General features: G+C 41.0%; 1 protein-coding gene across 1 annotated transcript in view; it reads right to left on the bottom strand.

The window, feature by feature from the left end:
• Window positions 1-4,460: 4,460 nt before the first annotated feature.
• T265_12716 (hypothetical protein) overlaps window positions 4,461-23,501 on the bottom strand; it is a gene marked incomplete at both ends in the record, with an annotated part of 47,444 nt that continues 28,403 nt past the window's right edge. Inside the window, 4 exons of the mRNA XM_009165066.1 lie at window positions 4,461-4,861; window positions 8,145-8,300; window positions 17,293-17,367; window positions 18,417-18,589. Of these exons, the coding sequence (XP_009163330.1) occupies window positions 4,737-4,861; window positions 8,145-8,300; window positions 17,293-17,367; window positions 18,417-18,589 (529 nt within the window). The remainder of the gene's footprint in view (window positions 4,862-8,144; window positions 8,301-17,292; window positions 17,368-18,416; window positions 18,590-23,501) is intronic.

Below are 23,501 nucleotides of genomic sequence, written 5' to 3'. Positions count from 1 at the left end.
AAACCATATCAACCAAAATCAAATCGTGAAAGCCTGTGCGCATGTGCGAATGACATCGGAATGCAGTACAGATGGGTTTGTTTGAAAGATACTGCTCAGAAATTTGCCAAAGTATGCTATACAGTGGCCTCAAAAGAATCCCACAGGAATAAAAATTCATTAAAGTGTACTTTCGGTCTGTATTGGTTGCCAGGATGGGACAATGCGCTGCCAGTTTATGCGTGTAACGGGGATGATATTGTTGTTACATTGTAGCTGTTGTTACATCATAGCAACTTAGCAGAGCTTATTATAGTCACTGATCATGGAAAAAAAATAACGGATGGACTTACCGGAAAACGCACCGAAGGTCGCTCATGTGCGGCAAGTGAAACCACACCACCTACTTAGCGAAATTCACCCACGAAAACTGAACGATCTGATGACCGACTATACCTGTGCCAGCAGGTTAGAAATGAATCAGAGGCACATACCACCAGGTCAGCGTCACACAATTTCTCATGCAAAAAACCATGAAGGATATCGAAATTTCTCATCAGCAAGGACGTTCTATCTGAGACGAATATCATGGATCTCATTCGAAATGGACCAGCCCGCATGTCCTCATTATTTGGCAACTTGTCCTACAACATATTGGAATAATTTACCTCGGTTCTTGGAAATGTCAAAATCCTCAATGCTCCATAGAAGCTTCGATTTTTCTTACTGCCGGACAGTTTTCATTTTTCCTCGAGTTTTCAGCAAGCTCATATCTAAAATTTCTAAACCCAAATGCCGAACGGGAAACTTGTCCATAGTAGGTTTTAAATGAGTATGTTGCAAAATGTAGTGGACTGTCCAAGTTTATAGATCACCTGTTAATGTAGGTTTCGTCCTGTAAGTTAAACTAGTCTATGCTGAAGGGTCAAGAACCACTGTACAACTACTTTATTCTCATTAGCAAAGTGCATCTGACGGAAACGGTAATGTTATCGAACCAGCGACTTCCCAGATAGTATTTTGAAAAAACCTTCCAGACGCTAGCGGCTGATCAGCAGTTAGCTCGCACTTATGTAGGACTGAAGCATTAGTGGCACCATAGCTTATCTAGGTGGAACGGCGGATGTCCTGTGCTTTTAATTACCCACTCTTATACGCACGCCATCTTTACGTGCAAACGATTGTTCACTTTAACAATGAAGATCCACGACGTGGTACTCTTGCACAAATAAAACTTCTGAAACAAATGTTGATGACCTCATTTTTGAAACTGGCTTGACTTCGCTTGTTGGACGACGAATCAAATTGTGTTTTGCTCACCAGAACAAGGCACGACATGACCTGAGGCGACCAGTTTGCCCTAGCTGACGTTGGGGCAAATTTGTTAGTCTGTTTCCCAGAAAAATATTGTGTTGCTAGCAAGACAGAGTCAGGCAAAAACATTTCCTGCTTCGTTTGATCTGAACCAGTACCAGGAGTGACGCGAATTTTTTGATAGTCGAATGGAGAATAGGATATGTTTGGTTGTCTAATATTGTGCACCGCCCATGCGGCGCCATTGTCTGCGCCACCATATCGTTAAAGACGAATGACATACCAGGAATATATAACCAAAGATAACAATTCATGGCGGTGAAGTAAACTTAGGTCGACCCCTAATTCAAAGCCATAGTGGTAAAAACGAAGGCGGCCATACTTCCGGTTCTAGATGGCTTTGTCCTAACCAATATCCCCATCCCCCTAAAGTGTTCATGCAAGATATAAATTTGATGAAATCTTACGAACTATGCCTACTGTATGATCCCAAGACTAAGTAAACCGGCAGTGGTTCTCAGAAAGCTAATATCAACGTTATCTCTAGTGATGGGGCAATAACCGGTTATTTCTCAGTGGGGAAGAGGTGACTTTGACGAGCTTATGTGACAGGACTATTAGCCCGTTGGTGCTACTTATCTATGGTAGCCAACAACTCCATTGGAACGTGTGCCTCACAAAATAGTCAAAGTATTTTATCGTTGAATCGTCTTTTGTATATCAAGTTACAATTGGCTAAATCGTGAAATGGCGCAGCTTGAAATTTATTATTTATGAAGAGGGTGAGAATTGCGCACAAACGAACTTAGCTGTTGCTTTACACAAGGATTGTTGCAAGTGGTACACGACGGTTTTCGAAGAGTTTTGGCCGGAGGTTCAAAACTCAAAGCAGTCTCAAAAGCTTGTCGTTCCGTCTCCAAAACTACTTGACGAATAGCAAGTAGCAAGAAGCCGGTACTGGGCTGTCCGATAACCTTCAGGAAACCCGAAAATCCGGTCATGTCGGCAAAAAGGCCATAACGGTTTTCGACTTGTTTGTTATGTAAATTTCAACAATGCTCCCCAGGAGTTTACAACCACTCCTGGATATAGAACTCACCAACACCCATTCGAACATCCATGGATAATGATGTGGTTACTGAAACAATTGTAAATTGGCATCAATTACGGATAAGGCCAGCAAAGTGAAAGTGATCGGACAACCAACCAAGGTGAATCTGTATTCCTAATACAACCTTTCGATGGTCATGATTGCAAGAATGCAGTGACTGAATAAGTATTCAGTAGTATGTCATTTGGGCAGTTTGAAATCCACTTTGAGGCCCATGAATAATCAGTTCTAGAGAATCGTCAATGAGAATTTCGTTCAACAGGGTATTTGATGGTGATATTGACATTAATGGTCAATTGGTCAACTGATGATAAGCACTACATCATACTAGCTCAGCTTTATGAAACCGCAAACTCGCCCTGGATTCTGTCGAACGAAGCTGAGAAAATGGGCTTCTAGGCGACGTGTAGACCCAATGACTCTGCTGGTGCAATCAACATACCTAGGTTTTTCTCAGCAAAACATGACGGACCTGATTGTGAGGGGGTTTTGCATGCATTTGATGACAAAGCTGATAAAACGTACCTCTCTAAATCAATTTTAGAGACTCTACAGTTTTCAACAACGTCGCACCGTCAGTGAGTTTCTTTTGTGCTATTGAGGTACTTAATAGTAGTTTTCGGCTTACTTACCAACACTTGGCAAACGTCATAAACCAGAAAACCCTGCTAGTTGCTTTCCCAAGAGGACGTACATGCAGAAGGGTGGGCAATGCACAAGGGTGAAATGAGTTGTTCTGTCGTATTGTTGTCGACGAATGACTACCGAATAGCATATGTATATATATATATATATATATATATGAATGCAGTAGATATATGTGAGATCGAGGCGTTTTATTAACTTGAATAAGACCGAAGTCGATATAAGACATGGGGCTAACATGAGTGCATTATTGTCGAGAAAGTTTAAGGAAATGTGGTTCTATGAGCCCAGTAACAAGCAGTGTGGTAACCAGTGAAACTTCAAGCGTTACAGAATAAATGTGGTGCGCACCGCTTTGTTTAGTTTAGCAGCTCTAGCCAGCCACATTTGACTCCAAACAAATTCTCTTGTGTAAGATAATTTAGTTAGCAAGACTGGGCTGATTCGTAGCGAATGGTCGACAGAAAACGAACCAAGCTCAACTTCCTTCGGATATGCGAACAAAGTCGCAAATCTTCCCCACAAGATTTAATTGGTGGGGGCCGGTTGACGCACCGGAATGCCTAAAAAAACAGTCTACTCCACTGTCAGCAGAGGTGTCTTTCAGTGTATGATAGAATGCAGCTCTACCTTTGAAGCAGTATATTCTGAGATTTCCTACTTAGAAACACGCCGAATGACAGCTTGAATTTCACTTCACTCAAGGAGGGAATCATGCCTGACGACAAAAACAAACCAAGCATAACTATGACCATTGTGATGACTCGTGATTTCATAATGCAAAAAATTTGCAATGCAGGTATCAAACATCAAATAACACAGAGGCACAAGACAAAGTTTTAAAAAGTATTTTTTGCTTTGAAGGTGGGCTGACTGGCTTGTTTTCGTTTTGGTGTAAACCTATTGGTTGTGGGACTCTTAGCTATCCAAGGTGTGGACCAATATGTTCCCTCAGAATTACGGCACAGTCGTGACGCACTATTCATAAGGCTGCTGAAAACCCTCTGACAGCATACGACAGGCTTCAGCCTTCTTGTGGTTCATGGGTATGCACAATCCCCGAGTTTATAATATAAATAAATTGCAATAAACTGGCAAAATTCACACTAACGAGAGGTTCAGTCTGGATTAAGGTGAGCCAACTGTGAAAACCAAATTAGTGCTCGAATGAGAGTATTCCGCTATGCATGACTTTGTTCTCAAAAAAAAGCATCGTCTAGGTGAGCAAAGCGTCTCTGCATATCAACAGTCACTAACTGACATGTCGAAATTAGCTTGTTTTGCCTTGTCACATAGAGGCGTCTGTGGATGTTTTCGCAAAATAGTGACAAATAGGCGACGAGTGTGACTTACGCTGAGCTGTGAACAGACCATTTTGAACTAAATGCACCTTTTCCCCCAGAAATACTAGAACGTTTCCAATTTTGATTTCCAAAAGGCAATGGTCACAAAGGATCACCAAAAAGCGGGGTGAAGTTCCCCGAGTAAGCAAAAACCTCAACTGATCGATATGTCAAAATATGCCCATGTTTAGGTACACAGGACAAATGCTAACAGAGAAGTATGATAGTAAATATTTCGGAATATTTTACAGGAAATATTGTGCGTCAAAACAGCATTATACCAAGTAAAAATTTGGGCAAAAAAGTCAATTTATATTTGACAAACAATAGCAATAAGTATTGTTTCAAACAATGGCAATGGATGGTGCGGTATGTCGTTCACGCTTCCGTCTAAAATTCCCGTGCATGATGATTTTCGGGCGAGGCCTCGTCGGCAGGATATGTTTAGGGTTGAATTGTGCTGCTCCTGCTGAAAAAAAAGAAAAAAAAGCGAATACTAGATAAGAATGGGTCTCGGGAACAGAATAGCTGGTTTTCTGCTTCCACGGTGTTTTCAATAAACCGATTATGCTCTGGGTTTGAATTTTCTTGAACGGTACAAACCACATATCATGTCCAGTGTGGTTTCCTAATACGTTCACTTGCAGAACCTCAGCATGCTTCTCAGTGAGGCCTTGCTTGCATATCAGGGAAAACCCAAATCATTCCAGTCTGTGTGATCGTAAGTCAAGGGTCGGCGAATGCACGGCATGCCGCTAGAACAGTTCACCTAATCATCACTAAGGAAGCGGTAACTATAGCGTTGCGCGGTTAAAATATAATAACTGGTGTTTTTTAAGGCTTGTTAACTGAATTTCGGCTCAGTGGAAACATCGGTTCAAGCAGTTGAACTAGTCCTGAACTTCGTTTGTCAGATCTGTCCTTTCTTCTTCCTTGACCGTGTAAGTCAGGAGGCCGCTGACTGGGACTGCCTGTTCCATCCAAATGAAGTGTAGCGGGTAATGAAGCATCAGCTTTTGATGAGAAGTTATCCTGTGTATGTTGAGCTTTTAACATGTTACAGGGGACTCAAACAACAGTACTACAGTACTACAGTACAAGAGTACTACAGACAACACTTTCTTTTTTTGGTTTGGAAATAGATAGCACTCCCCCACCTGGAAAACTGGTGTTTAACTTTTCTTCAAAATGTCTAACAAATATAGAATTTGCGCAACCCAAAACATCGTTTGAATGGTGTTGGGATTTCGAAGATTCACTGTCGTTGGAGAGTAAACCTTTACACCTACGGGCATATTCCTTTTATTACCGCTACGTATGTACTGGATGGGTGCACAGCAATACATCTTGTGAGTACGAAAGCCTTCTGTAACGAACCGATTATCAGTGAGTGAACCGGAGCGGTCAACACCACAGAAGGTCAGCAACACTGAGATTTACTAAAGAAAAATAGTGAACGTTTTGGTGAGAAGGAACTCTTCTAACAGTGCCTTTCCAACGAACTGTGAAAAAAGTAGGCTTTCTGAATATTTGTCAAAGTACAACCCCCTTTAAAATCAGGCTTTCAGGGAGGTTTTTCCAAAATTATCACCGAGAATGCAACCCCAAGAGCCGATAGACAATGGCTTTATCGCTGCCAGATCAAACCGTAGACAACTTTCCATTTTGGATATGTCCGAATTACAGAATCTCAGCATACAAATATTGACTAGTAAGAGGGCTGTGTGGCGGAGGTCGAGAGTCGAATACCACAGGTCTGGTAGTTCGAATTCTAGCAGGATCATTCACCAGTTACTGATTAAGGGCACTCGACCGAGTGGCAGTGTCCAAGATCAGACAATTTGACGCTAAAAAGTGAATGCTATTAAATACATCTACGTATGAATTTACCGACCTACTGACAACCAAAAAAAGTCATTCAGAGAGTAATTTGCACAATAACACACTAGATGAGTACCTATGAACACAGTTTCGCAAACTAGACCGCCTGAAAAGTGCCACCCTAATTAACGATCTTGTCAGTAACTTAGAAAGGTGTGGGGACAGAGGTCGATTCATTTGTTTGTCGAAGTTACTAATTGAAAGGTCCCTGTCACTCTGTTCACGCCGCACGAGAACCGTCTGTTAGGCACACAGTCATTCGGTCCTGTACTCTCCTCACACGCAGACTGACATATTGGTAGAGATAGAAGGTAGAGTCCACTAGATCTTTGAAGACAAGAGTCAACGTGTCAGGTAGACTGAGGACAAGCAACACGCGGAGGTAAAGTGAAGGTTACACAAATATGACGCATAGTGCTGGGACACGGTTTCAGTTGGCATTAGTCGCCCCTTCAAGCGATCACAAATATCATTCGTAAAACAAAGTTATTCTGACGCCAAACACAAGTTTTGACATATATCCACAGTACTCAAACGGTAGTTGTTCGGTTAGTCCACTATCTTGCGTTCTTTCTGTACAAACGGAGTATCAAAGGTAACTGAACCAAAAACACAGGGAATTTTCAGCCGTGCAGTATGGTTTCGGCTGTTATGTAATGTGTGATTGCATGATTACCCCCCGGCCTTTCCGTGAGGATCGCTTGTCAGACGAACAGTCGTGTTTTTTAAGAAATACTGCCCTGTTTTAGTGAAGTAGCAACCAAATTTAACAGGCACCAAATCTTGTGAGTATGACTCACCAACACAGCTGGTTGGTCAGCTCTTAGCCCTGCAACATTGATGCAATGAGTCAGACCATCAGTCATCTCAACGTGTGTCTAATGAATAGCATATTAGTACAAGCGTTCACCTTTGTTTGGAGCGCCGTTTGATATTCTTCCGTGAACATCAGTGGATAAGAGCGCATTCGTCAGATCACACCTAATGAGACAAGCATCTTTTATTGGTTGAAAATTGACTGCCTCTCCTGGGGCGCGGGTGCAGCAGACCGTTCTAGGTGTGTTTCTTATTTGTGATGAATGGTCCACATGTTGTTCAGAGAACCACCGTTGCACTGTCTTTGAGGTCACTCTTCCTGCTTACTCCTCTGGTTACACACATTGCAATTCTTAATTTCCTTCTGGTTCGCTGTCAACCGAAGACACCCGACTGACAATAAACGTCTTATGAATGCAGCCTTCCTCCCACTAGTCGAATGTAATTTTTGTTGGACGGACTTAGTCAGAAGCATAATTGCTCATCTTGGGCGTCGAAGAGACCTTCACTGTGCCAGATGATAACGTGAACTTGCTGAGACAAGTAAATAGGTCTGTAAAGAATCTGCGGGGCTCTAACAAGAATGTGCATACCCAAACTGGTAGGGGAGAAAGTCATACGATCATTTTACTCTGGAATTGTGGAAAACTCCAACTTCTGCTAGCTACTTTGCGAATACTCTCTAGCAAAGTAGCTTGTAAGCGTTTCGTTTGAATGCCAAAAGTTACTCCACTTTTCCGGAAAAGTTTTGCCACTAGCTGCCAGATTTTACATTAGAAAGCTGCTACGCATCCTTCAAGCCTACTTTTCACACTATTTTTTATTTTTAACCACAGAAAAAACATATAATACGCCTCATTCAGAAACAAACTCGTTCCGAAGGGAACGCACATTTTAGAATATTTAACAGCGCACCTTGCCTTCCGAGATGTAACCCTTTTCCGCTAAAAAATATTTAGCTACACTTTTCAAGTGACATAGAAAGAAGAGAACGGTGACATCTTGAAAACGGACATGAGCGAACGGGGAGGAAGTCCACTTGAATGCAAAGTTACCTGTAAGTACTGGTGGGACGTTTTTGAAGAATTCGCCTAACATGTTTCCGGGTGGCATGTAGCGGCCAACAACGAAAACCTGATGACCGTCCTTGGTCGAGGCAACGCCAAAACCAGCTTTGACGGTCGATTTCCAAATTAGTTGGGTAAAATGACCTTCAGTAACAGGAAACAAAAGTTGGAATGCATTGAGGAGTAATTTAATGTTAACAGAACAACAATGTATAATTTTCAATTCTTATGGTCAGTAAAATTTAAGGTTGGAATGCATTGAGGAGTAATTTAATGTTAACAGAACAACAATGTATAATTTTCAATTCTTATGGTCAGTAATTTTCAATTTAAGGTAGAAAGCTCGACGTTGAGATGTGAGACGCGCTGTTCCTTAAACGTTTTTCCAATAAAGTTGAATTCATCTTGGATGACAGTTTTTCGAACCGGACTCTTCAGAATGTCTTCTTATGTGAGGAAATTTCAGCTTCCATGTAGACTAAATCGTGAGCATGAACTGCTTTTCGACTATACATTGTTCATTTTTTAGGAGGGTAGGAAATGTGGAGACTTCAAAGTTAGCCTCACAAAGGCAATTTAAAAACCTGTCAATACCTTAAGCACCAAGACTCAAGGAAGATTACATCAATATACGTCAAGCAGATCCAGTAGCCAAGCTTTGTTATAGAGTGTGCGCTTATGAGTTCACTTTATTATCCACAAATCACACGTGAAGATGAAGTAAAGCATTTGAATTTCGAGCGATTTGACACACTAATTATAACGCACTTAGCACTTTAACCAAGACTCAAGGAAGATTACATCAATATACGTCAAGCAGATCCAGTAGCCAAGCTTTGTTATAGAGTGTGCGCTTATGAGTTCACTTTATTATCCACAAATCACACGTGAAGATGAAGTAAAGCATTTGAATTTCGAGCGATTTCACACACTTATTATAACGCACTTAGCACTTTATAGAGCGAAATCGAAATAAAAAATACAGGATCGCGGAAATTTTTTAATCTTCATCCTCCTTGCAGATACTCGGCGAAATTTGTACTTCAAAATTTACCACTTTAGACGTGCACTACATTCTTTCCACGAAAAAGAATTTAACGCTCTCTAGTTTTCTCTTTACAAGAGCACGCCAAGAAAGAAAACATCTAAAAGGTAGAGCTTACTGTTTACCTAGCCAGACGAATTGTATCATGCGAAGTACAATGCCTTCCAAACATCACAAAGTGTAAGCTCTGGTTATCTAGGGTGAACAGTACAATAGTTGCCCCGAACTAATATCCAAAATGCGCTGCCCGAAAAGTTTTCACTACGAGTGTTTCGCAACCTTACAAATAAGCAATTTTTCTTACTCCGCATTTTTCTGACGATGAAATAAAGCGGTGAAACTGGTGAAGTAACACTCTCTGAAACCCAGCAATGCCTCATGAGCAAGCCCGCCGTTGTCATCTATAGAATACGTTGTCACAGATATAGAAGTAACTGGTACAGTGACTGAACACAGATCTAAATGCACTACATTAAGGGCTATTGCAAACTTGTTTTTTCTGCTGAAACTTATGCGCTGCCCAACTGTGCGTTACTGAAGTCTCTTTGTTAGATGCAACTTTACGTCGTAAGAAAGTAATCCTGCAAGGAAATTCTTATGACAATTATTGGATCACATAAATCTTGGCAAGCAATTTTGGCTTAACAAAAGCTATGCGTCCTCAAGAGTTTCGATTATGAATGTTTAATTGCAGAAATAAGCAAGCGGCAGGAAGTCATTCGTTCGGTCATTGATGCAAAGATTGCCAGATGTATGCAGGAAGGCGGCAATATTTTCGGTGTTACAGGAATGGCCAATTTTCACAGCCAAAGACACTGCCCCTGAATGTTCTAGGCCCTCTCGTTTACATTATTATTGGTTTGGTTGTCCGAAATAGGACAGTATGACATTCCAGCAACTTCCAATGGCGGTTGGATCTAGGGTACCAGCCGATGGATTTATGGGGCCGCTTGCAGGCTGTAACTGTGCTTAGATTTTTGAGATTTAGCAAATTTAGGTTAAGGTAAGTTCAGTTCTTGAATGCTCTGACTTCTAAAAGTAATTAATTAATGTTCCCAGAAGATTTCCAGTATCCGTCGCGCTATCTGACTCAGAAATCCTGACAGACGGATCAGTTAATCAACATAATCAAGGTATTTTCTGGTTCTTTGCTTGAGGCTTCAGGCAAGCTAATCACACTGCTGTGAGAGCAAGAGACAAGGTAACTCAGGTACTTTGAGCGTGCACCGGTGGAGTAGTGATAACGTGCTTGAATCTGCTTGCTTTAATCTCTGCAAGGTCAAGAATTCGCACTGATGATGAGTTATAAATAGGCAGAACCCGCGTCCAGTGCATCCTGTCTTTTGGGTAAGTGACCCAGAACGTGAGGAGGAATGTGGGTAAGAGACCGAATATTCAGTAGTTATTTGCTTCTTGAGAGATTTCCCTTTAAAACACAGTAACATTTCTGTAAAGACAAAACCGAACAGGCCCTTTCTAATGGGTTGTTTTTTGGAGAGGCACGTTCGCTAGTTTGCAGTTGTGCCCTCTTTGAGTTGACGATCATCAGATGCAACCAATTTCAACGGCTCCATCAAGGTGCATTCCTATTAACTACTCTCTCCATCTGGATGGGGATCAGCTGAAACCGATCTTTATGGGAGAACTCTGCTGTTGAAATGAATGTCAAGAAACTAAACAACAATTGGTTCCTCTGACTGATTACCTCTCCAGAAAAAGACTACAAGTATCTCCGACAACTGACTACGCTTTGTCGTTCCTGATGGTGGTCCAGGTCTTCAGAAAAACAGTCAAATTGGGTTTATTTTGTGAATGGTTTGGCCGTGATACAATCGATCAGATAGTTGGATGTCGTCTACCGAAATACGTCAGTTCCAGACCACAACCGTTTGAGACGTATCAAAATTGCCCTGATTGAAGTGGTCTACTTAACTGGGAGAGAGTTCAGAGGTCCTTATGGTGCAAACTCGTTACCATAGTGATTTCCATGACTTTCAAATATAAGACAGATTAACCCTGAATCAGAGATTTTTTCGCCAAAATGCACTTTATCTGTCGTTTCCTCCAAATCGTGTTGGTAATGCAAAAGTGGCTAAAACCAGAGGAGGGCAAACGCCGGGGACTGACCCAAAGTATGAAACTGATACAGTGCAGATTTTTTCGAAAACATATCTTAGTGTGTATGTGAGAGATTCTGTGGTCCGTAAAAGGACTCCGGCGAGCAGAGAATGCATAAATGATGTATGAGGATTGCCCGAGATTGGAACTTGCCTGCATACTTAGCGGCAATAAAAACTTTAAGAATTTCGGATCATCGCCATGATCTTTATTCCGTGACGACTTGGATATATATACAAGTAATTCCAACTAATGAGCACACTCGATCGCTGTCTTACTACATCTGGCGTCAGGGGTAAATTGCATTTAGGCTGGCTTATACTTCAAGCTTTTGGTGACTGACTGAGTGAAGTGTAACACAGTAATGAAGTAGCCTTAAAGAATCGGAGGAAAACCACATAAAATCTAGTTAGTTCGGGGAAGTTTTGGTTGTCTTGAAGGCTTTTATCACTCACATTGTGGTGCCACACTCATTCATCTAGGGCAGTTACTGCATCGCCATTTATTGTGTGGTTTATCAGTGAGGCACTATTTATCTGAAAGGGGCGTTGGAGATGAATTATGTTCCGGGGTGGAGCAAGTAAACCGGTCTGAAGAATGACGTCTAATAGGCGGGTTCTTGGGTTATGACGTCACAATGTCTTGAAAAGCAAGTACAGGAAGGGAGAGAGCAGAGGGGAAGAGTGACTCACAGGTTGTAAAGGGTTAACATCTTGATTAGGATGTTTGCAGATATGAAAGAACAGTTTGGGCTTTGACTGGTTTTTTGTCGTGGGAACTTATCCTCTTGGAAAACTAGATGTTTCACCCATCCAGTCATGCGTACTCTCATTTGAGACCAAGGAACACCTCTGATTCGTTTACCCCTATTTGTGAAAAATTTAGTTAGTCAACAAGATCTGTATAGAAAAGTATAGAAATCGGACTTTTTTTGTGCTCTGACCGAATACTTGCTGTAACACAAAAAATGGATGAGAACTTAGAATCTAATTGATCATTTTCGATGGGAGGCAGTTCCTAATTATCAATTTATACTCTGCCGGCTTGGTGACGTATCCGATAAACATTGCCATTTTACCCAGTAGTTCGGCTGCTAAAGAAACATAGCCGAACAACGGCCAAACTATGAATAACCTCGTATTTTTTTTAAAAAGGTAAACAAGTAATCAGTATTAGTACATTATGTACGGTCATTCAAAAAGAGGCCGCCGTGGATCGTATGAAGGCTGTGATTACCTGTACAACTTATCGATTAAGTGTCACGTGTTGCGGCTTTTGATGACGTTGTGAACACCTGATGTGACGTGAACACATGAGAATTTCAACTGCTCCGACCTGTTATCGATTCTACATGTGGTATTATGAAAATCTAAGGTCTACATTTTTAGTTGTATCGATTTCTGTCTATCATTCTGGCACTATCTGAGAGACAGCATCGTGTGCTCTCTGAAGGTTTTCTGTTACAGATGTTCTTGTTGTTTTCATTCTGGCTCTGAGGGATGACTGATCAGTGACGCATCTTGCTTAGCAGAACTTGAATGCAACATTTTGCGAAACGTCACACCTCTGCGCATGTTTGTCATTGAATAGTTTAGCACATTTTGTGACAGTTCTGATGCACTCAACGAAAAGCGTCACAAGTTACACGCAAAGTTAGGTGTGTGGGCCAATTTGATTCCACTAGATTGTGAAAAAGAGGACCAATTCAATTGTCATGAATCCATTGTGACGACATTTGATTGTAAATACATTCTCGTAACTGAAATACCTTCATTACTGTAGTGTGCGCGAATAGACAGCGTTGGGAAAGATGAACTGACGTAATAATATATCAAATAACATTCCAAAGCTTGTCAACAGCACTGATGGGCTCATGTTTCAGGCCAGAAAAGAGGGCTTGCGGGAAGCAGGCTAGAGTCTTGCGACACAGCATGTATGTTGACGGCATCAGTGTCTGTGTCAGCACAAAACTGACGGTTGCGTTACGGCAGCCCTTCCAATTGACTCATGTTCAACTGATCAATATAAAAGGGACGCTTCAGATGGTTCACATTCTAACTTGTGTTTCATTTCGGAATTCGTGAATTCGGCGACAATATCTTAGCGTAAAATGGCACCCAGTCTAATAAAGTATTATTACCTTGTGTCTTACAGTTCACACTGAGTTAAGATCACTCAAAACCCTGTTTGTTTTGCTAAAAACTGTGTTACAACTTCGATGACAAATATACTGTGGTAAACAGAGTTCATCGGAGCGACTGACCATTCTTGAGCTGATCACTTGGACTGAGCTTTACCCAACTTCACATGCATTTTACAGCGTGCCTTTGGATCGTGGATCCATAAGAAAACAGCAAAACTCCTCACGATTATCAAGCGGTAGTCAAATGCGAGTGCAATCATTCTTCTTGTGTTGCCATTTCATATATGTGTCATATCTCTACGATCAATTCACATGGTGGACTCCACCATTTCTGGCATTATCGGATAATCCTATTATTACCACTGAAATTGCTTGCGATATATGAAGTCACCCTATAGTGAAAAACAGAGAAGCATTACACATCTGTTTCGTTCACAGTGGAAGCAACCATTCGTCTGGGAGCTTAATCTTATACCGCTCTCGCCCTGAAGGCTGAAAAAGCCTCAGTTCAAAAAAGCCTTCCATGAAAGAGCTCGTCATTGAGGAAACAAGATAACATGTGGCCACGTGAATGGGACGTAAGTGATAATATACCCTATCCTGCCGCAAGTACATCATAGTGCTTCTCATCCGCTGTGGTAAGAATGATGTGATGATCATACATTAAGCGGAGAGTCCTGGGTTCAGATTCATTGAGCAGCCGATGAAATGTGCATTGCAGAATAAATCCCAGTGGAGAGTGTAAGTTCAATGGAGACTGTGGGGTCAAACTGCTCCTTATTCCATGGTTAACATTCGTGGTTAATTTCTCGATCTGGATGAGAACGAACTACTGTCGTAGTTGTGATACTACTGATGGGATATGCGAGTAGTATTTTTTCTAAAAAAATCCGCTTTGCGTCTTTTGAAAAGTGAGATCTATTACGATATTGTGGAGTCGCACTTGCTTGGAGTTCGGCAGTAGTCGATGAATATCCAAGAAAGTTCAGGAAGACGCGTTCAAGGAGAAGATGTATATTCAGTTTTTGTGAACAAGATGCGTATGAGAGTTTTGCTTCCCTGTCCAATAGTCTGTAACCGTTGAGTTGGCATTTTCTAGTAAGTAATTCCCGCAGTGAAGGCCTTCCTCCATTCACTGGTACATTGTTCACCATGAAGTCAGTTGACTAAGCTGGTTTTTGAGTAAGCTGGGTGGGTTCATTCTGCAACTCTTTTTTGGAGGTAGACAGGTTGACATCAGATGGAGCACACACAATTATGGCATGTATTTTTTACCCACGTGCCAACAGTCGGAATGAGGGAAATAAACCAAAATACTGTTATTTAGGGTAGCTTGCTATGAACGGCCACGGGCTTCGGTACGGGGGGATGATATGCCGAGAATTATTCTGTGTTACATTCAGTCCTTCAAAGAGCAGCGTCGGACAGATATTGTCATCGTGCTGCTCAGCGAACAACTATGCTTTCCGGGCGAAAGCTTTGTACTTCGACCGGGTGATCAATTTTCCATTCATTTTGTTACCGTCAATGAAAGTGTTTTCGGTTGATGAAATAGATCGCACTACATTTGAGGCTTTCATCAAACCGAACAGGTTAGCAGAGTTTAGGTCATTGTGTTCGCAGTGATCGCAGCTCCACACAGCTCCATCCAGTGCCTTTTTCCCGGAGAAAAATATTGATTTCGAAAGATAGGCTAACTTTCATGTTTCCCGATAATAGTACTCTACTTGCCGGGGAAAATCTCAAGGGTTCACCGGTCAATCAGAAAGGTATTGCTGGTTGTATTCATCTCACTCTTCAGTCGCCAATTACCCGTATCCTTTTTCATTTCTGCGATCCAGCAACCATCGAGTCTGGTGTGTGCATGTGCGTGAATGAACTGTGTGCATGATGCCAATATGAGACCTCTGTGGAACGTATCAATAAGATTTCGGTTGGGGGGAGGGCTGAAATAAGCAAGTGCACCCTGTTTGCATTCAACAGCGGCTCTGTTTTATTGGGACCCATCCACTTAGCTGGAAGGCGAGACCAAAACATGACACGACCCACAGAAATTTTAGAAGGTCACAACAAACTCCTCTTCATGGTCAAGTTGCCAGCGTACACGGTCCACATTTAATAGCACCCTGGTAGAAACTGACTATGGGTGACTTAAAGATTGATCAACCAGTCGAGTTACATATAAGTTTCCAGCCTGTCTCTGAAAAAGGAAGAAGTTCAAGTAGAACATAAGGTTGATGGAGACTCAGGGACTGCGTCTATCTAATGAGCCTCAAGAAGGGCGAAACCGGTCGTGGACTGTCGAAGAGTTTTCAGGAACCTTGTGAGAAGTTTCCATTATGAAGGAGTTTTCCCCTTACAAATGGACTACTGAAGTGACTTCCTCGGATCATCTTGAGATGGGAGAATACACAGGCAACCAATGTGGAGCTTATCATATACAGTTACACCCAGAATATCTTTACAAATAATGCATAAGTTGCCACACAACAATCCTCTCCGGAATATCGGAGCTTTGTGCATTAGTAAATTACCTATTATAGTCAAACAGATCTTACACGATCACTTAGGATCCAGCATATTTCTATCTTTCCAGCTACTCATTTCAATTGAAGTAGGTGTAGATTGTCTGAGGAAGATAGTTGGACAAACATTTATGGTTTACGTCCCGAACACTTAATAAAATGTTTGTACAGGTGAACTGTGCAGGCTGTAACAAAAGTGCCCTATCAAAAAGTATATTGATCGTAATATAATCTTCTTTTGTTGGCTTTAAACACCATTGAATTCACGAAATTGGTGAGGAGTTCACGTACTCGCTCTTCGGTCAAAACTGAGAGAAATGTCTGGTCAGTGTGATGTACTATGGAGTGATGTACTATAAAGGACTGCACTGAGTTCATCCCACTTATCTGCACAAATCTGTGNCTGGTCAGTGTGATGTACTATGAAGTGGTGTACTATAAAGGACTGCACTGAGTTCATCCCACTTATCTGCACAAATCTGTGTGTCTGACCAAAATTGAGTCCTGGCATTATTCAGAGACTAAATTCGTGGACCAAATGGTTCGCTATACGCCCTCTCCCAGTCCCCGCAAGTCGGAGTAATCAAATGGGTTGCGGTCGACTCTCCGCGGCAAACGCATGACTGTTTTTAGTCGAGGAATTGAAGTAACCTGGAAAAATTCACAAATCGGTCGACCAGTAACACATAAGTTATTGCAGAGTAAACTGCATGATTGCGGTATTTCTGCCACCGGACCCGAGGCTTGTCTACCGTTCCATAGACTTTGCGCTTACACATACTGAAGTCCCATCATAGCGACATGTATCAGTCGCCGCAACGTACACCATAGATGTTGATTTGTGCAATTCCAATAGCAACTTAGTGTGAGTAGTTTAGATTGGCTTAGGTATTTGGTTGTTGTAGGATTGACAATAACGTCAGATCTATCGCTCGACTGACACGGTGATGGTTTTTAGTCATGCTACTTTCTTCCAGCAAGAAATAGTACACATGCTAAATCATGGGGTTAGAAAACTCACATGTCTTGTACACGGTTTGATCAGATGAGGAGACAGTGGAATTCCAAGCTACCCTGACCTACCCAGAAAAGTTTATTTTGGAAGTTTGTGGTAACCTGACTAGATACAAAATGCGTGTTCAGGTGAACCTTTCCAACTTGAGGTTCTTAGGGATTGCTGTGTGTTTTGAATGACGCTATTTTTCTGCATAAAAGTTTACCGGACAAAGCATTCGTGCTGCAAAAAGTTTGGGAACGCAAGTGAATTACAACTTTGTATCTATCAAAAGGAAACCCCTTACTTACCAGATTTCTCGTTAAACTCTCCACGGAAATCGTGTAGTTTTATTTCGTCGTACCACATCTTTGATGCATCGGAGCCTACGAAAAAAATTCGGGAACTAGTTAGACCTTGACAGAAAAATTTGTACGCGAAATCTACAAAATAATTTCCTTTTGTGTCCCCACCTTTTTGGTGTTTTGTCCTCTTTTTCTCGAAACATGTAAGAATGGTAACTATAGCCGCTATCTACCGATTTTCAGTCATTTTTCCTAATCAGATATTACTCAGTCTATCTGAATTCTTAAAAAGGACTCTTGTGCCAAAGAGAGATCCCACTTACTTGAAGTGGCTTGGCGGTTAGAGCGCGAATTTACTGACCATGGTTCAAACCTGAACTCTGTCTCTCGACTAACCCTGGGCTCTGGTAGTATCCAGTCTATCGTGCTTCCTTCGGGTGGCATGGTAGCTAGTGTCCACAAGGGTGTTACAGCTGAACGATTTTTTCCCGCTTATGAGAAAGCTGAGTGACCAAATCAGTGGGACGTCAAACCTTTTTTTAAATGTTTTTAAAAGACATCGTATTTGCTATCTGTATTACTAGGGACGCAATATCATCCCCCAAAATCAACCGGTAGAAGATGCCATCTATGGTCAAAGTGCCATTCTTTTGGTAAGCCTCAGTAATTCGATAAAAATTACTACTGAAAAATAGGTTTTTGTTGTTTATCAGCTGTTGGTCTTTCTAAAATCGACTAACATCATAGCTGCCTAGAAGGTAATTTTTACCAGCAATGGTTTAATTTTATGCACAAATTCTGCGACAAAAAAGAACCAGTATATTACACGACAACTTTCAGAGACTTGACTTCCGAATCACAGTGGCGTACCTACTGATGAGTTGATGTTTTTCGCAAAATTCTGGTTTATTGGACTGATTACACCTGAAAATGTTTCCCCGTTTAGCATAATGGAATCACGGTACCTCTATGAAACGACGTATCTGTCTAGTTTACTGCAGGAAAAATAAAGTCCGATTGCCGTCGTACTGTAAACGGTTATGGTAAAATCCACGCACTAAGAGAGTGGCTGTTTTGTTTCATAGATAAATTTTGCGCGGAAATCGACTGAGTTGGAACCTATCACCCACCTGTTAGTGTGGCTTTTTGTGAAGATATGCTTGTTGCCAGATTCTCGCCGTATTCCTTAGAGTCGCTATGTATCAGCTTCCTAAGTTGGGCCAGTCTCTCCGCATATTTCTGGGCACCCTCGGCCAACTTGTTATCCAGTGTCAAAGCAGGACATCCGTGAACTTTTCTGTACCTGATTGGAAAAAAACATCGTGAAGGTCATAATTTGGACTTGTGCGATTCGTGTTTGGCGGACAGATATGTTGATAGGTTAGATAGATAGATAGATAGATAGATAGATAGATAGATAGATAGATAGATAGATAGATAGATAGATAGATAGATAGATAGATAGATAGATAGATAGATAGATAGATAGATAGATAGATAGATAGATAGATAGATAGATAGATAGATAGATAGATAGATAGATAGATAGATAGATAGATAGATAGATAGATAGATAGATAGATAGATAGATAGATAGATAGATAGATAGATAGATAGATAGATAGATAGATAGATAGATAGATAGATAGATAGATAGATAGATAGATAGATAGATAGATAGATAGATAGATAGATAGATAGATAGATAGATAGATAGATAGATAGATAGATAGATAGATAGATAGATAGATAGATAGATAGATAGATAGATAGATAGATAGATAGATAGATAGATAGATAGATAGATAGATAGATAGATAGATAGATAGATAGATAGATAGATAGATAGATAGATAGATAGATAGATAGATAGATAGATAGATAGATAGATAGATAGATAGATAGATAGATAGATAGATAGATAGATAGATAGATAGATAGATAGATAGATAGATAGATAGATAGATAGATAGATAGATAGATAGATAGATAGATAGATAGATAGATAGATAGATAGATAGATAGATAGATAGATAGATAGATAGATAGATAGATAGATAGATAGATAGATAGATAGATAGATAGATAGATAGATAGATAGATAGATAGATAGATAGATAGATAGATAGATAGATAGATAGATAGATAGATAGATAGATAGATAGATAGATAGATAGATAGATAGATAGATAGATAGATAGATTAGGTAGGTAGGTAGATGGAAAAATAAATAACTAGATAGATAGATAGATGGAAAGATAGACAAATGGATGGATGGATAGGCAGCTACGTGGATTAAATAAAAACATGTAAGCCGGTAAATAGAATTAATAATTTTTCTCTTCCTTATAACAAGATGTCAGTGTGGTCTCAGCACCTGACTGGTGAACGCTAAAAATTTGCAAATCAGGAACTTAAAAAAAGGCAACTGGTGCGTGTGCTGGTGCTAAAATTCACAGGGGTAGTGTAGTGACAAATTAAAACGGAACATCCTATTTATTATTCGCATTGGCGAACGTCTGCTTAAAGGCGTCCGATTATGTCTGAAAGATTTTCCGAAAAAATCTGAGTAAGGAGGGCAAGGCACGCGTCATAGAGCAAACACTCAAGATAGCGAACAAGCAGAAAATAACGTCAGAGCGACAGGTGAACGTGGAAACACCGGAAACTCTCGTCCGAAAGTGAGATTCATGTCCTAAAAGAAAGGAAGAGGTACATCTAACCTCGGAAGCGTTAAAAATTTACAGTACATATCTGCGGGACTCGCCAGTATAGTGTCGCAGAAGACGAGGATATACACCATTCAAAACTTCTGAGGTTTCAATAAGGCGAGGTCATTTGAAAGGGAGTGGGGGTTGAAAAGGTTCGAGAATTAGGACAACAACTTACCCTTTAATGAATGTAAAACTGGACAATGTGCGTCGTGTCGTTTTCATTTTTACAACGTAAAATTTCACAGCCGATGACTACAGGCTGATTTTTGTGGATTTTTCGTACAGGATTGCATACAGTACACTTTTTTCTCCCCTCTAGCTCCTCTGAGATGTATGAAGCTAACAATTTCGGTAAGATGTACTTGAATTCGCAAACGAAGCTATCCGTACAAAGGACGTATTGAGCATTTCCTAATAATATTGACTTTACTGTTACGTCAGAACAGAATGGAGAGTAAAATTTCTCAGCGGGACCTTACCGTCTACAGTTCGCAGGAAGCAAACCTGGACAGGCCAGTGTGTTTACTGAAATAGCGTTGGTATGCTGCAACAGACGCGCAGCTCACTTAGGTACCCGAATAAAAGAGCTTTTAACATATGCCCCATCCCGATGGTTCGCCAAAGTTGCTAAGGTTCTTAGGACGCTTAGTTATTCTGGATAGTTTGTACGCGTAGCTCCACAATTTAAAGAAAACAAAACAATGTCTATTTGGGAAGACGTGCGTCTTTGTGAAGCTCTCATTCAAAGGTTATTTGGTTGCTGAAGTGGTTACCAGATAGTTTGGAAGTTGTATTGATCCAAAATGAATGTCCGTTAATCAGTGCTCGCGTTTCAGTTCCAGGCCCAGTACTAGCTCCCTTTTGAAGGACGACAAAGTGTTTGTCATGGAGAATACACGAACACAATCCCGTGACCCTGACTGGTGGCCGGAAGAAACCGAGCGTCACATCTGATCAAAACCAATAATGTCATGGACAGTCATATGCAGGGTACAGGCTGGTGAGATCCTCACTCTTAACAGTCACCCAAAAAACTGAAATCCAAGTAAACAAACCAAAACTTTGTGTGCAAAATAACTTCGGAACTTAAGCTGACCAGCGGAAAATGCGCTCTCTCAAAACTTGTTTGACGCCTGACTCCGCTACCAACTGATCCGTGTACCTCCTAATCAAGCCCATGATATTCACACAAAATGTGCATGTGATTTCTGAAATCACTATAAACCTGTGGTGTATTAGTCAAGAGGATCAGTCACAGGATAAACCTTTCTTCGCTACATTCTTTTTCTCACTAATAAAGCTACCGGTATTGTCAAACTCAAAATACAGTTTGTTCAAAACTTCACTGGGGGTGTTAGCTGAGACTTTCGGGGCAACACGCAACTTAGAAACTAAGTATTTGCGCAAGTTGGTTAAAAATATGCCTTTACTGGGTACACACAGACAATTCTGAGAGGGGTTGAAGCGGAAGAATCAATCGTCTTGCAAAGCACACTCATCTGCATGTCAATTTTGTTTTAACTGGAGACTCAACCAAAATCCAGCTGGATCTCGCGTTTATGTTTCGTGTTTCATTCGGTACGAGATTCGCAGGGGTATCGGGGCATTTGGTCTTGAGGGAAACTACTCAAGCTCGAGGAGTTTTCAGCACTTTGTGTACAGTTTCCTTCAAAACAACCAATCGTCTTCAGCGAATGTAGAAGCTAAATTCGCAATACTATTTCAAAATAGCTCTTGCACCGACAGATGCGAAGATGTGATAAACATTTAATGCCAGCATTATCGTGCGTTTGTACGAGTTGTAAGCAAGCAATTGCTTGATTGAAATCTGAAAGTCAACACTAAAAACTGAGGGCATGGCAAGCACATCAAAACAAAATTTGGAAATGTAATATGACGATGGGCTGACAAGCAGAGTTTGCGGGTTCATTTCTGTAAACATGAATCAAGCTATGATAAATGAAGCTGGACTGATTTATAGGATAATCCAAGTCGTTATTCGGCAAAATTCTGATAATTCACTAAGATTACGAACCGATGAATTTCCTTAAACGGTATGTATGATCTATCAAAATGAAGGTTATCTTGAACAATAATGAAGGTAAGGAATCTCCGGTGTCCCCATATCCCAAGAAATTTGGTTTAAGGAAAGTAGTATCAAAAATGGGATCCCCGTGAGCCCGGAAGAATGGTTATTTTTCTCATAATTCAGTGTCCTGATGATTTACATGTAGTTTGAAAGGTTCTCTTATCCGAGATGTCTTCAACCACCGTTGTACTGCGATCGCATTTGAGCCGCTGGACTTTGAAGTGCAGAAAATGAAGAACTGGGCGTTGCCGGCAAGTTACTAACTCCCTGACTTCTATAAATAGAGGTTGGCGTATTAGTTATGGCCTTCACTACCAGGAGTTGACGAACTCGGTATAGTTGAATACGAAAGCATAAGAATTCCTAGTATCACCCCTAAATCAAGTATTCTCACATGTTTCGTTTTGTCAAGTACTTTGACTGATCACATGCTTGATAACACACGCCTCACTCAAACCTTGTGTGATGAAGCTGATAAATAAAATTGTAAACTATTTTCTGGTTCTAACAAGGATCTCGTGATTTCCCAGAAAGTGAGATCAGGAATGCTACTCAACGTGTCATCTACACATTCAACGTGGATACAGAAAACTTAAGGCTTTTAGCCGGAATGGCTGAACTTACTCATAAACCTCTTTTCTGGCAAGACAGCACATTGCTTGCACCCAGTTTTCGCATTTTCGTGTTTTTGTGCCACTTGTTTAAGGTAGTCTTCCTGTCAGATTGTCGAATTGCCCAGGTATTGAACAGAAATAAGTCTGTTTTGTCTATGCGGGGTCCTGTAAATTTGTCAGAAGACGTGTGCTGACCCCTTCCAAGTTAGTGCCAATGGTGACCTATTTTGAATCTCATCTAGCCTGCCGTGGACCAAAGCTTTACCACTGTCAACGCAGCACGCTCCAGGCTGGATCGACGAAGTAGTTCTAAAGACGAACAAAAATGTTACCATTCGCTTCATTCTACTCAGCAATCCACATGGGTTCTTTTGTTCAAATTGTGTTTAGATACTGAACAGGAAGAAGTCCTTCGCTGAGGAGTTGTTTGTCAGAGAAACACCAACTGAACAGTTACAGACTAGTGGACAGGGGAGCAAAACTCTCATATGAATATTGTTTACCAAAGTGAATATCTATTCTCCTCTTGAGCGCGTCTTCCTGAACTTTCCTGACTGTCTCACTTTTCAAGAGACGCGAGGCGGATTAACGAGAAGATGCTACTCACATGCCTCATCAGTAGTATACACCGTTACACTGGCAAAAGTTATCCTACTGACAGGACAGTCACATGAGATATGACGGAGAAATCGACAAGGCCGAGATTATTGATCACTTGATGCATGAATGAACATGAATAAGTTATGATGTGCAAAGAGTGTTGAACGTAAAAAGCTGACCAACACACGTGATTGAGGC

The sequence above is a fragment of the Opisthorchis viverrini genome (genome assembly GCF_000715545.1).
Source record: "Opisthorchis viverrini unplaced genomic scaffold opera_v5_11, whole genome shotgun sequence".
In the NCBI taxonomy this organism is placed as follows: domain Eukaryota; kingdom Metazoa; phylum Platyhelminthes; class Trematoda; order Opisthorchiida; family Opisthorchiidae; genus Opisthorchis; species Opisthorchis viverrini.
Note: the sequence above shows the minus strand (reverse complement) of the source record. Positions and strands in the feature narration are given on the sequence as shown.